General features: G+C 36.0%; 1 protein-coding gene across 1 annotated transcript in view; it reads left to right on the top strand.

Annotated features, from left to right (window-relative positions):
* The window catches only part of LOC118195164 (nephrin-like), a 393767-nt gene that overhangs the window by 334355 nt on the left and 41462 nt on the right, over positions 1-17950 (top strand). Inside the window, exons 9-10 of the mRNA XM_085827181.1 lie at positions 13169-13256; positions 15587-15723. Of these exons, the coding sequence (XP_085683307.1) occupies positions 13169-13256; positions 15587-15723 (225 nt within the window). The remainder of the gene's footprint in view (positions 1-13168; positions 13257-15586; positions 15724-17950) is intronic.

Below are 17950 nucleotides of genomic sequence, written 5' to 3'. Positions count from 1 at the left end.
TGTGGTGCGCAATGCCTAGTTTGCGCAATTCTGGAATGTTCTTTTAAGTGAAAATAGATCGATGTGCACATGGGCAAAGCCAATGTGGTGCGCAATGCCGAGTTTGTGCAATTCTGGGATGTTTTTTTAAGTGAAAATAGGTCGATGTGCACATGGGCAAAGCCAATGTGGTGCGCAATGCCGAGTTTGAACAATTCTCTGATTTTTCTTTAAGTGAAAATAGATAAATGAGCACACGGACACCGAGTTTGTGGAATTCTTTGATGTTTTTCGAGCGAATACTGATTGTTGTGTAAAAGGGAAAACGAGGTTGTGCGTGATGTCGAGGAGTAATGTAACTTTATTTATGTGCAATGTTTAACATATCGTTTGTGTATTTTAAATTTGTATTGTTGTTTTAATTGTGAATTATATTTAAGACATAATTTTTCATTTAAATTGTATTTTTAATTTTTTGTTTTTTGATATGTTTATAATGCTTTCCGACTTACGATATATATAGATAGTCCGACGATCGACTCAACAGTAGCAAAACTGTAAACTTTAACCCTTGAAGTAACGTTTACCTCATATTTTAATACGTAGTGTTTGGTATCGTAATTGCACTTGATAATATGAGTTCATTGATAATGTGTGTGTGTGCGTATGTGAAGCATTGCTTAGTGTTCCAAGTTTGTAGTATTTATTTTATTATATTATTTTCTTTCATTCTGAGAAATTAGATTTTTTTATTTATTAATGCATAGAATTCTAGCATGGCTACACAGAATATGGCGTGATTTAGGAATTTTAGAAACTGATATGAAAGCTGTGTAATGATGTTCGTATGCAATAAAAAATATTCTTTTTTTATTAATGTAAAGTTTAAAATTTTTAGAAATAATGAAAATTGTCTAATTATTGGTATGTAAGTAATTATGTCGTTACGTAGCAAGAAGGTAATTTGTAAAAATGATAAAATTGAAATGTTCTACAATATGAATTTAAATTTAAAAAAATAGTTTATTTGTATAAATAAAAAAAAATAATAAAAAAAAATAATAATTTAATAAAAATCTTTGAAAACATTGAAGCTCTACAACTATTAGAGACTGCGACGTTGTTTACCGTTTTAATAATTGGTAGAATTCGCTCACTGTATCATGATAATTTTAAATATAAACAATTTATTATACTTATTATCAGTAACGCCTAAGCTTAAATGTTATAAATGTAAATTAAAAGTAAAGAAATTGATATTAATTTACAGTAATAAACAATTTATTATTGTTATTTTTAAGAGAAAATAGAAAGTACACCTAGTGTAAATGCGAGACTACATTGTGACTCAGTGACTTATACTAAGTCATAAGCTTACTCCACCCATTTAATGACGTCACGCAGCTCCTCCTACTGAACTTTGTTGATGCAGCCTATTCTGCGCTTTTATCTTATTGACCTCTATAATGTGCTGTTCATGCTACAAAACTTGAGATAAAAATTCTGTAACATTTTATTGACCACGCCTCTCTCTTAAAATACTTAGGTTAATGTTTATAGGACTAAACTGGTGCATTACGTTTAATTTAGAAGTAAAATATTCTTTAAGGTTTTGTTTCATTCATAACTGAATTCGGTATTCAAATATTGCGACTAAAAATAGGATTAAATTTAGCAGATGTAGCTATTTATTTTTAAATTTGGATAATATACCGCTGATTCGGGAACTGTATGGGCACTTTTCTGAGTTTTCCAACTTCACATCCGAACTGGTGCACTCATCATTCCTCATTTATGAGCGTCAATGCCGAAATTCGTTCGCCGAAAGGCAGTAATGTTACCCGCATGGACGGTAGTGATCCGACGGCTGCTACTACGAATCACGCTAGCTGCTCTGGAGCGGCCGATAATACAGCTTTGGAAGGTAATGCTTCAGTTTCATGTGAGGAAAACCATGAAAGCGTCCATGCAGCGGCACGGGGGGGGGATTTGAACCTCGGACCGAACTACCAGTGTTCAGGGACATGAACATAAGTAGTTCGGTCCGAGGTATTTTCTAGAATAGGTGTAAATTCTCTCAGTAAAATGAATCGGTTCTTTGAATTAATTCCGGAGCAGATCGCCCACTTCTAGTTTTGATTTTTTAATTTCCTTCAGTAGTGCAATTATTTGTCATGAAAGTTTTTATTACGCCCAAGTAGTGTCAGCAGGCTGCTTCCTCTGTTTCTTTTTAAGGATTTGAAGTTTGGTAAATAAAAATGTCGTGGTAGCTTCTTTTATTCGGGAGAACTTGTGTGATGTCCTCGGAGTTTCTCAGTACAACACAGAAGTTTTCTTTTGATCGTTCTAGAGCTTGCTTCTGAGATCTGGAACTTCGGGGATTTTCTGTTTTTCTATTTGGCTGAATATGTTGCTCCTCCGCTAAGGAAATTCTGAAATCACGTGGCATCTATCACGAGGGGGCTTCTGCGTGAGCAGTCCCGGATCTAGCGGGGGGGGGGCAAACCGGGGTGCTCGCCCCGGGTGGCAACGTTTGAGGGCGGCAAATTCAAATATAACGCTGGATCATTTTGGTATGTTGTTCGCTAAAACAGCTCTCTAATTTTAGAACAATGTTAATAGTTTTAAGGCCAAGTTTAAAAAACCTCTTTTAAGAAGATTTGTAATTAAATACTAAGAACCCTTTTAATAAAGTACAGCCGATTACAACTATAAATACAAGATCAGAAAGAGGCCAATAGAGGGACTCCAGGCGTCACTGATAGAATCAGACTGACCCTATCAGTAACAACTCGAGTCCCTGTATCATTTGATATCTAGGCCGGGCGTATTCAAATAATAAATAGAACGATAGATAGAAGAAGTCACCTGGTTCCCATAGCAACGTCTGCTGGGAAATGGAGAAGCATTGTAACTATTTTTTAAGAGCTAACCCAAAAAAATTAACTTTGGGCCATCCTGGACAAATGAAATAATTCGAATTAATATTCATCGAGTATATACAAGACACAAATATTATGTCTTCAAACTGAAGCACGGCATTTAGATTTTTTTTGCAGCCAGTTGGCAACTTAGGCTCACCTTTGGTTTGACTCGGAACGGTGGAGCGCATGTTGGATTTTAAAGCTAGATTTATTACTTCTATGTTTTTTTTTATTTTTTTTTTTAATTTTTTTATTTATTTATTTTTTTTTTTTTTTAAGATATGCTTGCTTTTAATAGCCCGCACTATAGACACACGACCATCTATTTAGGGCTGTTCAGTGTAGTGTAATTATGTCAATTCTTAGTTATTCTTATTAAGGCAATTCATAGTGAATTTCATTTAGATTCAAAGAAACCATCTGCTCGTCGAGGGGGAGAAAAGCGGAATACAGAAAACGAGCCAAAGGTAAGGCCAAACAGAGAAAACAAATTTCAGCTAAGATGAAAAAATAACTTCACGGAAGAAGTAAACCGTCAGATCCTGCCGCAATTCCGATTGTGCTGAGATTCTAGATGGAATTAATATTTCTTGCAATTTGCACGACCAAACATGACTGCATATATCATCCCCAAACAGTCTACAAGTCAGCATTTGAAAGAATAAACATCTTCATCGACATCAAACGAATAGCTGGAGGACATGAAATCATGATATAAAGATCTCTTCACTTAGATGGGAGCGGGCAGCAGAAAGACGAAAAACTAAGAATTTTTGATTTGTTGGACGCATGCAGTTGGCTGGTCATAAAAAAAAAAAAAAAAAAAAAAAAAAAAAATGAACGGTCACCAACAATCTTTCTTAAGCAGTCAATCAGTATTATTAGCCAGTAAACATCCGAGAAAACGTAAACCTCAATCCCACTGAACGTCATGGCAGACGTTTGACATGCTATACAAAACATTAGTAAATAATAAAAAGCTTAGCTCTTGTTTTACATATTCTAAAAACAAGAATGCAGGTTTTTGTACACCCTGCAAGATTTATCAGAAACATGGTGCTGCCGTTACACCATGCAAGAGGATTCATTAATTGGAAAAAAGTTTTAGCAAGATTAACTGAGCGCGAAGCGTGTAGAATCCACAGGTTCATGATTAAGTAGAAAATTCGAGTATAACAAATGAAATCCTGCCAAGGCATCAATCACGAGACTGAGCGACTCATTTATATAGAGAAAGAAAAATTCTATATAGTCATGGATACGGTACTATATCTTTCAATAAACTGTCTTTCTTTTCTTGGGTATGATGAAATCCCAAGTAGCCTGTTCACAAAGTGTCCTCGACCTAGCGAAGGAAATTTTCTGAATTTAATCTCTCCGCTTGCCAAACATAATTCTACTCTTAAGTACAAGCACCTAACAAAGGGAAAGGAATCATATTTACCCTATATATGTCTCATACAGAAAAAAAAAAAAAAAAAAAAAAAAAAAAAAAAAAAAAAAAAGAACCAGGTGACTCAATACGTAAAAACGTGTGGTGATTGTGTAAGATAAAGGAAAAGTTATTTGATTTCATAGAAGTTGGTGATAAGATAGGAGAATGCATTTCTGAACGCATTGTAGAAAATAAGTGTCTTAATTGACACTTGATGGTTTAGATATTGGACAATGTCCGGTGTCAGTCTTACGACAACGGGTCTAGTATGGCTGGCATTTCTAAAACAGTATAAGCTAGAATTACAGAAATGAATAAGCTGGATGAATTTGTGCCATGTTTGGCTCACTCCTCGTATTTTGTCAGTATGCATTCTGCTTCTTCGTCCCCGAAAACAGCATATTATTAAAAAAAATGTACAAAATACAACTTAAAAGGAAGCAGCCATACGAGACGATCGGAAAAATATGCGGCTGTAAAAGTCCTTCTAATGAATTTATCAGAAATATTCAAATATTTAAAAGAAATTAAAAATATTTCTCTTGATGCGGGATCAAAGCATGAGGTAGGACATCTGTTATATGCTGTGAAAAATTTGAATTTACTCAACCTGAAAATTTGAGCAAATATTTTTCCAGAATTCAATCGAGTAAATATAGAAATTCTAAAGGAATTCCTCTTCCGCGTTCTGTGTAGTTAACGAAGGAACTGACCAAAACTGAAGAATTGTAAAAAATGAGAGAAAAATTCTATGAAATATTGGATACACGAGTCTAAAACAGTAGCCGAAAAAATTGCAGTTAAGTCTATTCTGACAAATAAAGAATTCAAAAGCACAAAAAGCAATCTGATGAACAGTTTGAGGGCGAATTACGAACACTTCAACCTGTTGAGATCGAAGTTTCAGCAAATTAAAACATATTAAGAAATATCTACGATCATCGATAAGCAAGAGCGTTTATCAAGTCTCGCGATTCTGGCAACCAAAAATCAAACCGCAGATCAAATTATGACGATTCCATGCACTTATTTGCAGAACAAAAGGCTTACAGTGTAAAATTTTAATTTTCGTTACTAATTCCGTGATATTTTAATAGCGTTAAGGCAGATAAGAACTTAAAATTACTTATGAAATAGGAAGTATGAAAAACAAGACAGAAAGCACGAATACTCTCAGTAATAGCCCATATTCTCTATAATCGTTTCAGAATACTTCCTTTCAGCAATAGCCCATATTTTGTATGCAATGGTTCCATTAGTGGCTGAGCAATAAAAGCCGCTGGGCACTAGTAGTTCGGTGCGAGGGTCAAGTATAGGTGAAAGGGCTGGCTGTATGAGTATTTCCGTGATTTTCCCCTTGTGTAACATAGATACAAGCCAGTTTTCCATACAAAGTTTTTTCCACGGGATAATCCTCCTTTTTCATGCAGAGCCTAATGGCGAAACACACAGTTAATAATCAGACAAATGTCCTCAGCAGTGGCCGAGTGATTAAGATCGCTGTATACTGGTAGTTCGACCTTGCCTGGATTCAAACCCAGGCGAACGGGCTGGCTACATGGTTTGTTTTCGTGGATTTCTTCATGTGTAACGTGGATACGAGTCAGTTCCCTTTGAAAAGTTCCTCCACGAAAGCACATCTCCTCTAAGCAGATACCAGTCAGTCTCCTTAAACTTTTTTTTTCCACAAGGCATTCCTCCCTTTCCATGCAGTGCCTAATGGCGAAACACATAGTAAATAATCAAACAAATGTCCTGAGCAGTGACCGCTGAATGGTCTTTTGACCTTGCCTGGGTTCAAACGCAGGCGAACGGGCTGGCTGCATGGTTTCTCTTCGCGGATTTCCTCATGTGTAATGTGACTACGAGCCAGTTTTCTTAAAAAAGTTCCTCCACGAAGGAAGCACCTCTCCTCTAAGCAGGTAGCCCTCCTGTCTTTGCCATATTCATATAATCTAACTCAGCCTAATTTAACCAGTAATGCAACAATACGGAATAGTGAGAAGCTTAGGGGTTGCCCCTTGTCCCTAGAACGGAAAACGAATGGTGGCGAGTACTGGAGGGTTAGAAGCATTCAGGATTAGAGTTAGGATTAGGCTTGAATCCGAAAGTAAGCTCATCAGAAAGGCAATTCTCCTAGGGAGGGGACGAATTTCTAATTATGTAACTTTGTTACGTGTTTTTCCTTCATAGAAAAAAAAAAAAAAAAAAAAAAAAAGGCACGTTAAGAATTTAGTGTAAAATGGAGCTTAGGTTTTTACCTCAAAACCTACCTATTTCTGCATTTATTAAGCAAATTAAAACTTTTTAGAGAAACTTAAAGGATGATGGGTGAGGGCGGCAGTTTTAGCTTTTGCCCCACATCAGAAAAATCAAAGATCCGGCGCTGGGTTTGTCATCTTTTTTAAGGGGACATTCGCTGTTTCTATATTCTAAGATACATTTCACACACTTAAGGATGTTGAAACACAGATGCTGTGTATGCCCATAAAGTTGGCATCTTAAACATCAGTTTGGTCTTTACTTGGTCTCGAATGGTTCGATGTGAACAGCTATTCTTAATATATTGTTAATCTGGAAGATGACTTTCTGCAGTTGGTTCAAGTTCGATGAAGAAAATTGAGTTTTCTTGTGATCATCTCAGATTCTAATAAATTGTTTTGTGTTCAGCACTGGAAAATTTCTGCAAGTTAGTGTTCCTTTGATTTTCTCTTCCTTGCTTGGGCAAACTTGTTGAGAACTATTTTTGCAGTCCTCTCATTTCTGAACTGATAGTATGATGTGGGATTTGTCTCTGCTATAAAAGTTTACTTAAGATTATGTATTGGTCAGCGTTCTTAAGATATAGGAACATAGAATCCCCTTTCCGAAGTATACTAGCAGCGGTGTTTTTTCATCTGTCTTTATATTATTGTTTCTGGATTTTCATCTTTTCCTTTCATTTTTTGTTTGTTTCTGGATCTTCATCTTTCTCATCAGCGATTGTACTGAAGTCATGGAAAACAGCTACATATTAAAGAACCATAACGAATGACTTTAATCACATCCACGTGGAACTAGCTTTCCATAATCTCCCTACACATAAAAACAGAGTACATCATTTTATGTGTTTTAGTCTCAAGTGATTGATTTATTTGATATTCTGATTTTCCTGTCCATTAATTCTCTGTGCTATTTTAGAGTATATTATTTTCTGTTTCTTATTTTTTACATCCTAACTTTCTGCAAAGTCTGTTACTTCACTTTGCATCAGTAGCATGCATGTATTAAGTGTCTTTTCGGGACAGCGACTGCATAAAAAACGTTTCAAGACAGTGACGGCGTATGGTAGGAACATGCAAACGGAATTTAACTTTTCTTTATCTTTGGGCATTAACTCTCAATTAATTTATTTTATTTTATTTTTGACTTTCCATTAATTAGTTCTCAGCAACACTCTGGAATATGCTATTTTCTGTTTTTTGTTTTTTAGTTGTTGTTGCTTGTTTTTTGAATCTGCTCACATAGCTCCCCTGAAATACATCTTTTCTTCCCCAGTTTTAATTCTCAAACGATCTCTATTAGAGTTCTGTCACATAAATCTGCATCACTGGCATGCATACATTAGGATCCTACTTTTATAGGCTTTCCTTCAAAGCAAACGCATTTCAGGGGTTAATATTGTTACGAATTTGGTATTTAAAAAGCTAATGTTAGTTCAATTATAAATTAAATGGTTTTATTTCTCGCGCAGTGTAGCGCGTGACGAATATTAAAAGAAAGCTAAGCCGGAAAATTGAAAATACAAGAGCGCGTGCATTAAATAAATAAATATCTCTTTTTGATTTCGAGAAAGTACTGGAAAATTCTAGCGCGTGATTTTAAAATCTTATAAAAGGAGGAAAACATCTCAGTTTGTAGTAGTTGCTTAATTTATTGTTGTTTAGAAAACTGCTCTTGTTGATTGTAGCGAATTCGCGGATTAGCGTTCTTTAGCTGTTTTGAATTACGTTCTAATGGACATTTGAGTAGTTAAAAGATAACTACTGTGAGATATTGTAATACTGCATGATAATTTGAGAAAATTTAAGCATTTTTGTTGTGATAATAATAAATTTTTGTTCATTTTTCATCGGACTTGTGCATTCATTTAGTAACGAATCCGTACGCACGCAACAATTTTTGGTGTCAGAAGTGGGATTTGAATGCCAATAACAAGAGCGATGGAAGAGCAGTTAAGGTAATTGATAACAGCCTTTGCCTCGTTTAAAGAAGAAATGAAAGAAGAGATGAAATCAAGCCAAGGAAAGATGGAAGGGGCCGTCAACTCCGTTAAGGAAGAAATGAAATTGGGCCAGGAATCCGTTAAGAAAAAGATGAAATCTCTTAAAAATGAGATGAAAGCAGGTCAGGACGAAATGAAAAGAGAAATTACCTGCGTAATAGAAAATAAATTTGAGGCTATGGAAGGCAGAATAGACGCGGTTGAAACTAAAGTTGGACAAATAGAAGAAAGAGTTTCTTCGGTAAAAGAACAAGTAGAAGAAAGAATTTCTTCTGTAAAAGAACATATAGAAGAGAGAGTTTCTGCCGTCGAACAACAAATTGATGATAGGGTTTCTGCTGCCGTCGCCAAAGAAGTTGACAGCCTAAAGAAGTGCATAGCGACGGTAGGAAACAATTCTGAAGGTTTCAAATTTTTATCGATGCCTGCTCGTTCCGTTCTGAAACTATCTACATATGATGGGAAGACCTCCTGGCAGGTGTATAGGACACAATTTTCTATCGTTGCGGATGCGAATGGATGGGATTCCCAAGCTAAGGCCTGTCATCTCGCCGCTTCTCTGAGAGCAGACGCAGCGGATATCCTGCAGACGCTTCCCGAAAATCAAAGACTAGATTTCGAAGCTCTATCCGGCGCTTTGGAGCTGCGCTTTGGCGAGAAGTGTTTAAAGGACTACAGCAGGCTTCAATTAAAATCCCGTCAACAAAAGCCCAACGAATCACTCCAGGAACTCGCCACGGATGTTGAAAGGCTGTCCCACCTCGCATTTACGGAGTGCCCGAGAGAAACGAGGTAAATCCTGTCGCTGCAATATTTCATCGATGGCATCCGGGACCCTGAAATACAGAAAGCTCTGCGAATGGCAGATGTAAAGGATGTAAAAAGCGCTCTGTTGTACGCCGTGAAATTGGAGACAGCCCAGCAAGCAACTCTTAGGGATCGCTACTCAGTCAGAGCTGTGCGAGTCCACGACCCAGGGGACCAATTGATGGCTCGTTTAGATGATTTATCCAGACAAGTCGATGCTTTGATACGGAGTAGCAGTGAGAACAAAGTGGCTGTAAGATGTTGGAGATGTGGTTCTGAAGGTCACCTACGACGGCATTGCAGAACACCCCAGGGCAAGGATAATGAAACGGATGAGTTGACAAGACCAGTGAATGCTTTAAGACGGAATAGTGGTGAAACAAAACCGACCCTAAAGTGCTGGAATTGCGGTGTTGAAGGCCACCTACGAAGGAACTGCAGAACTCCTCAGAGCACGGAAAATAAAGCATACGATTTAAACAGACAATTAAATGCCACGGGAAGGAAAAGGACTGACAAGAAACCAAAGTGCTGGAACTGTGGAGCTGAAGGCCACGTACGAAAGAATTGCAGAACACCCCAGGGTACGAAAATTGAGACAATTTCTGAGCAACGACGCAGGAAACAAATTAATGACCATATCAAGGAACGGTGGTTGCCAGATAATGAAAAACCCTGTTTTAAAGCGCTTAAGATCTCTATAGTGAGTGGCAACAATAACGGACTGTCCATCAATGGGAATATCGATGGAGTTTCTTGCAATATGATCATTGACACAGGAGCTAATGTTACCATCATTAGGAAAGATTTAGCTGAACAGTTTAAAGATAAACTTATTTGGACGCCATCCTGTGTTACCCTTCAGACTGCGTCTGGTGACAAGATCGACATAACTGGGAAGTTAAACGTAAACATCACGTTTGGAAGTGCCGCCTACCATCACACGGCATATGTGGCGGATATTACAGATCCATGCATACTCGGATTGGACTTTTTAACGAAATACAATTTTTCCTTAGATTTCAAAAACAATAAGCTGCTTTCAGCATCTGATGGCATGACTATCCATCCTCAAAAGGGATCCTCGCTTGGAAATGTCGACGCCTTGTCCGAAAGATCGAGCTCGGGAAGCTGCCGAAATCATACCAGGGTCGAAAAGAAACTCAAGACTACCAGCTGTTCTCCATCCCAGAACCTCTTCGGTCGAGACCTTCGTCTGCCTTGTGACCGCCTGTTTAGTCGCCCTACGGATGCGCCTTCATCGCCTGAGGAAACACATCCAAGATGCCCAGGCCCGGTTTGAGGGGATGCACCGTTCTGCACGAAAGCGAGTCAACTTGGCGACGGAGAAAAATGAAGACAGATGTGACACAAGAGCTACTAGACAGAGATCCAACAAAGGAGACAAGGTGTGGTTGTGGAACCCAATTCAACGAAAAGGACTGAGTCCTAAATTACAGTCACCTTCGGATGGTCCATATACAGTACTGAACACGAATGACGTCGTGGTTCGGATCCGTGAGTCTTCGAACTCTTAGACAGGTTAGCTTATTACTATGGCCATAGTACGTAATGTAAATAATTGTAAATAGTATCAGACCATGGTCCTTTTTGTTTTTAAATGTGTATTTGATTTGATTTGCATTTAGTATTTGATTTGAATTTAGTATTTGATTTGTATTTAGTATTTGTTTTGTATTTAGTATTTGATAGCATTTGATTTGTTTAAGTTAGTTATTGCATTTATTGTTCATGTTGTTTGATATTGTAATGTAACGTTTATGCCACAGTTGTAAGTTTAGCTTCCTGTCCAGGGATTGTACTGCCCGGGACGTGCAGTCCTTGGGAAGGGGGCAGTGTTACGAATTTGGTATTTAAAAAGCTAATGTTAGTTCAATTATAAATTAAATGGTTTTATTTCTCGCGCAGTGCAGCGCGTGACGAATATTAAAAGAAAGCTAAGCCGGAAAATTGAAAATACAAGAGCGCGTGCATTAAATAAATAAATATCTCTTTTTGATTTCGAGAAAGTACTGGAAAATTCTAGCGCGTGATTTTAAAATCTTATAAAAGGAGGAAAACATCTCAGTTTGTAGTAGTTGCTTAATTTATTGTTGTTTAGAAAACTGCTCTTGTTGATTGTAGCGAATTCGCGGATTAGCGTTCTTTAGCTGTTTTGAATTACGTTCTAATGGACATTTGAGTAGTTAAAAGATAACTACTGTGAGATATTGTAATACTGCATGATAATTTGAGAAAATTTAAGCATTTTTGTTGTGATAATAATAAGTTTTTGTTCATTTTTCAAAGGACTTGTGCATTCATTTAGTAACGAATCCGTAGGCACGCAACAATATAAAGAACTTTCTCAACACAGAAACAATTTATCCTCCATTGTATCTTGAAATCAGCTCTAAATTTCACTTTGGATTTTTTCCTCTTCTTTTTCCGGTACTAACGTATTTTGACATCGACCTTTTTTGACAGTAATGCCAAACAGCGCAATTTATTGTCAATTACTGTTCCCCATAGTTTCTGTACCAGGTTTTATGTCATAGTATAAACTTGCATTTGTATCACTGTTATGTGCTTGTTACGCCTTTCCTGAAGTGGAGGAATAAAGGAATTTGGTTTCAGAAAGTAAATTAGTTATCTGTTTGAAAGAGGCATGTTGTAGTTTACTTAAAAGAAGAGACAAAGCTTTTGAATACTAGCGTAATAACGCGTAAATTAATTCTGATATAATGATCAAATCTCGAGAACTGATCAGGAATATCATTTGTAATAGCTAATGGCATGCTCATTTCACTGACGTTATACACATTCGCGGTACCACGTCATGATGACAACAAACGGAATTCTTCCATTAAAGCAATAGCAGCCAAAATATGCGTAGGAGTAAGAAAGGCGCTTTTACACCGCGAATCATGCCAAAGAACCAGATTCTCTAATTTTCCATCTAAAAATAAATTTTCATTAATTAGCAGTTGTTGTTTTTCACAGAATCTGTAGTAGATTTAACAGTTTTGGGATCGCGAAGTCATAAGAGGCTGCCATTAAACTCATTTCTGCATAAAGGAATTATCTACATATAATAATAATAATAATAATAATAATAATAATAAAATCTGAAATGTTTCAGATTTTAAATTACGTCCAAAGGGGCGTTTTTTAACATTTTGTGTGTTACCTTTCTTTATTCAATATCATGTTCCTCGCACTTAAACCATAAGATCCAGTGCAACAGCAATATCGCAAAATAGTTTTAAAACGAGCATATCTGTAGAATTTCCGATACAGAGACTCACGCGCTGGAGATAAAAATGTTTTTTCTGCACAACGTTGCCATTGCTCGCTTTGAAATCCTTGAGTTTGTTAATCAAAAATTCGTCAAAGTTTTAAAAAATAGGAAATCGATCATAAAACAAATTTCAAATTTCAAATTTGGTCTTCCACATGCTCATATTCGTTGGAGGATTACGTTATTCAAAATTCGATGACTCTATGTACCGTTGTTTTATCACAATACGAGAAATATACATACATTTATGCAGATTTTTCATTATTTAATTTCTTCAAATATAATGCAGGACTCTAACATTTTGTGGCAACAGTTTGAAAAGTGAACCGACATTTATGAGTCCGACGCAAAATGCCAAAACGAAACTAATAGTCCTTCGGGATTCAAATCCCTTTGGACTAACAAATAAGTAATGATAAATAAGTTTGAATGAAATTTCTCTTTTGGTTTATTTATAGGACAGGAATTCAAAATTATTTACTTGTTACGCCGTGAATCAAGAGTTGGGAGAAACGATACCTCAGGCATTTTCAGTCAGTATCTTATGTAAGTATGTTTCATTGTTTCATAATGTAGGATGGTATTCTGAAAGTATGCTTAAAGTAAATATTTTTGGTATATGAGTATATTAATAAACAGTTACAAAATGTATCAAGAAGATAAGATAACATCGACGTTGGCAGTGAATTATGTTATTTGCTTTTATTTTTCTCAAAATCATTAATAGATAAAAATTGCAATTAAACAATTAATTTCTTTAGCAGTTAATTTTGTCCAACTTGTTGAGAAAAATATTATTTTTGTGGTTTAGATATGTTATACTGCCTTTAATAACCTGGAATTCCCTCTGAAGGGAATGTAGAATCGCCCATATATTACTATTGTGCAGTGGTATTCAAAATTCATACCATTACGACTTCCCTCCCCCCCAAAAAAAAGAAACAATCAATTATTTAATTCATTTTTGTTTTTCATTCCTGATGACCTTCCGTAGAGGTCCTCTACTTTAGAAATTAGTTTAGCCAATTTTAGAAATTAAACCGTTGATATCAAAGTTACTATTTTATTGAGCAAGCAGCAACTCAGTGGGACATGAGTCTGATTCGGCCATTTTTCTTGATTTTATTTTAGCCCACTGTTTTTTCCTCCCCTAAAACGCTGATTGCTGCAGTTTGTTAGGAAGTATTAGATAATTCTGCACTACCGAATCTGTGCAACTTAAACCGGCCGTTATCATTTTCAACATGATAATTTAGTCGTCAATAAATCGAAAACCATAACAGAGTAATTTGAGAAAACGGATGTAAATGAACTAGACTGGCTAGCCCGGATAAGCTAAAGCAGCGTTCGACAGATTGTTAAAAATCGCTCTAAAACTGCCGCAGAAGTGCTTTCCATGCTGTAAGATACAGTGGAAAGTCTTCCTGGGAAGCTAGAGGCTATAAGACCGGTGAATACTGGGGCATTTCCCATCATTCTGACACCATACTAGCTCCAGTTAAGTTGCTTCTTTCCCTTTTCACAATGCAGTTTTACGATCCAATACCCCAATTTTCAATAAGCAGTCTATTTAAAGTGGCGAGAAGTTATATTCAGAAGAACCAGTTTGTACCTACTTAAACAGAAGGAAAGGGTTGATTCACTGATACGAATTACTTGATTTCAGTAGCCTAACTGGAGGGGCTGAGGACAAAGAGCAGTTTCCCAACGGCGAGGTAAACAGCCTACATCAACCCTGCGCCCTCCTCACAAAATACAAATTACATTGAGTTAAATAGTTCAAATAGTCAAATAGTTCAAAAAATTTTCTTTTGGACCACCAGCTTTACGGCAAGTGGAGTCGTGGAGAGTTTCGGGGCTCTATTGCACGATAATGAACTCTTAAATGCAAAAGATGTCAGGTTAGGTTAAGTTATTGGAATACAGCAAATCACACGAGGGCTATCTGCTTAATGAGAGAAATGCTGCTGTTGAGAAATTTATGACAGAAGCTGCCTCGTATACGTTACACGACGGAGAATACAGCAAATCACACGAGGGCTATCTGCTTAATGAGAGAAATGCTGCTGTTGAGAAATTTATGACAGAAGCTGCCTCGTATACGTTACACGACGGAGAATACAGCAAATCACACGAGGGCTATCTGCTTAATGAGAGAAATGCTGCTGTTGAGAAATTTATGACAGAAGCTGCCTCGTATACGTTACACGACGGAGAATACAGCAAATCACACGAGGGCTATTTGCTTAATGAGAGAAATGCTGCTGTTGAGAAATTTATGACAGAAGCTGCCTCGTATACGTTACACGACGGAGAATACAGCAAATCGTACGAGGGCTATCTGCTTAATGAGAGAAATGCTGCTGTTGAGAAATTTATGACAGAAGCTGCCTCGTATACGTTACACGACGTAGAATACAAACCCAACCATGCAGCCAGACCGTTCACCTAAGATTGAACCTGTGTCGAACTGTTAGTTTTCAGCGATCTTAATCATTCGGTCATTGGTGGTAAAATTACATACGAATAAATGCTGTATAATTTATGTTTTTCCTATTCCATTCTTTTAATCTAGTACTACCAGCTGCAATTATCACTGAAATTTGAATAAAATCTGTTCTCATGTCGAGAAACATGCATGTGTGATAAGCTTTTATATTCAAATCTCTCTTTGGTACCCCTCTCCATAATTTATTTTACTTGTCTTTTTGAAAAGTGTCTAGATAGACGGGGCACTTCGCATATGCTTGTTAGTCTTGGTTTAAACGTATTTCCTAATTTATAGTTTCACTTTTAAGACTTTTATGTACATCAGGCAATTAAAATAATGGCAAAACTGGCATAATTAATACTTTGGCGTAATAATAATATTGCAGATGCTCCTGATCCTCCATCAATATTTGGGTATACAGTAGGCACACCGATTCCGGCTGGAAAACTCCAGAGGTTAACTTGCATATCGCATGGTGGGAATCCTCTGCCAAATCTGAAGTGGTATAAAGGCGACAATCAGGTACACTATTAACAAATATTTTTATCTGATTCTTTGTGTGACATTTTTTTAATGTTGAATACGATATTGTTTAGAAAATCGTGTTTGAATGCAATGTTATTAAAAAAATCAATGTGTTTTAAATAAAAAAGTATTGCTTTTAATTTATGAGAATTATAAATATGTGAATGAGAAATAAATTTTTTAAAGAACTTAACTCCTTATTCTGTAAAATTAAGGGTTTCATTAGTAATGGATCCGATGTTCCATCGACGCTCATTGAATGATCATGTAAGGAAGCGATGGTCAACGCGTGGCACAATGTGGCACGGCGGAGCTTTGACAACACGCGAAAACTTATTGAAAAATGAAAAGATTTGAAAAAATAATAATATCATTTATATCGATTCCGGCGATAGATACACACGTAAACGCATTAGAATAAATAGAATTAATTCTTTGAATTTTAGTTTTGGTTCATTTCACTATTAGAGACGCGTTGTTACATTATTGTTGTAGGTTTGGTTGTTGTAGGTTTGTGAACAAATATTTCTTATTATGAACATAATAAAATCAAAATATCGTTCAAGATTATCTGATATGCATCTAAAACACCTAATTTTGTTAGCATCTTCAAGAGCTAATCCTAATATAAAGGACTTAGTGAAAAAAAAGCCACATTAATAATCTAAAATGTCTCAAATTATTCATTTTTAATTTATACATAACCTAACTGACTGAACTTTTATAAATGTTTATTAATAATAAAATCTTAGTTGGTAGGTACGTTTGTTTTATTTATTATATTATTTTTCAAATGTCCACTACTCAGACTTACATAAAAAATGTGCTGTTTCAGTAAAAATTCATGCTTAGACTATACATAACATTTTTTCATCTTCGGTTGTATTTTTTAATACGTTGGAATTCAAATAGTGGCACTCTTCCCAAAACGTTTGGCCACCCCTCATTGGTTTCTTTATTCCCCAGATTATGGATTTTTTTAGCAGTGCTATGAAACTTTTTCTCTTGGATTTACATAAACAATAACATATTTTGTCATTCCTTGCTTGTGAACTTGTGTCATTCCTTACTTGCGAAAAAAACTGCTTATATAAATATATGCACAGTGACTAAAAACGGGAGTATTGAACATTTGTTGACGTGCGGAAAGAAATCTGGTGAATTTTAATGTTCACTTAAAAAATGTTTATTCCATTCTTATACGCAAAATGTCAGGAAATTTTTTCAAAAAACTTTTTTTTTATTTTTAGTAATCATATCTTATTGTCCATCAATGAATTAAAAAAGTAGAAATGGAATAAAATCCAGTTAAACTTTCTACAAAACTTTTGTAATTAGAATTCAGTTACAACTCGTTATGCAAGCAATGCTTATGTACTATCCTGTTATGCAGAAAGAGACGAATAACTAACTAAATATATATAATAGGAAAAAAAGACAAAATAAAATCTGAAACGTTTCAGATTTTAAATTACTTCCAAATAGGCATTTTTTTAACGTTTTGTGTGTTACCTTTATTTATTAAATATCACGTTCTTTGCACTTAAACAATAAAATTCAGTTCAACAGCAATGTCGCAAAATAATTTTAAAATGAGCCTATCTTTAGAATTTCCGATACACAATTCCGCTGGAGATAAAAAGGTCTTTTTTTTCCCCGTAGAGTGTTGCTATTGCTCGCTTTGAAATTGTTGAATTTGTTAATCAAAAATTCGTTAAAATTTTACAAAATATGAAATCGATAAAAAACAAATTCCAAATTTTAAATTTGGTCTTCCACATATCCATATTCGTAGGAGGATTACGTCATTCAAAATTCGATAGCTCTATATACCGCTGTTTTATCACAATGCGAGAAATGCACATACATTTATGTAGATTTTTCCTTATTTAATTTCTTCAAATATAATGCAGGACTCTAACATTTGGTGGCAACAGTTTGAAAAGTGAAACGGACATTTACAGTGATTCAACGCAAAATCGCAAAACGAAAACTATAGTCCTTCAGGGACAAAGCGCCCACCAGCGGCCGAGCGGTAAAGTCGCTGAACACTGGTAGTTCGGTCCGAGGCTCGAATCCCGCAAACGGGCTGGCTGCATGGGAGTTTTCGTGGTTTTCCACATGTGTAACGTGTATACGAGCCAGTTTCCCTTAGAAAGTCCTCCACGAAGGCATCCCTTCCCTTAGGCAGATAGCCCTAGTGTGCTTTGCCATAATTAAATAC

The sequence above is a fragment of the Stegodyphus dumicola genome, chromosome 11, assembly GCF_044657685.1.
Source record: "Stegodyphus dumicola isolate Sdum_Otavi_A_Nest chromosome 11, ASM4465768v1".
Taxonomy (NCBI): Eukaryota; Metazoa; Arthropoda; class Arachnida; order Araneae; family Eresidae; genus Stegodyphus; species Stegodyphus dumicola.
Note: the sequence above shows the minus strand (reverse complement) of the source record. Positions and strands in the feature narration are given on the sequence as shown.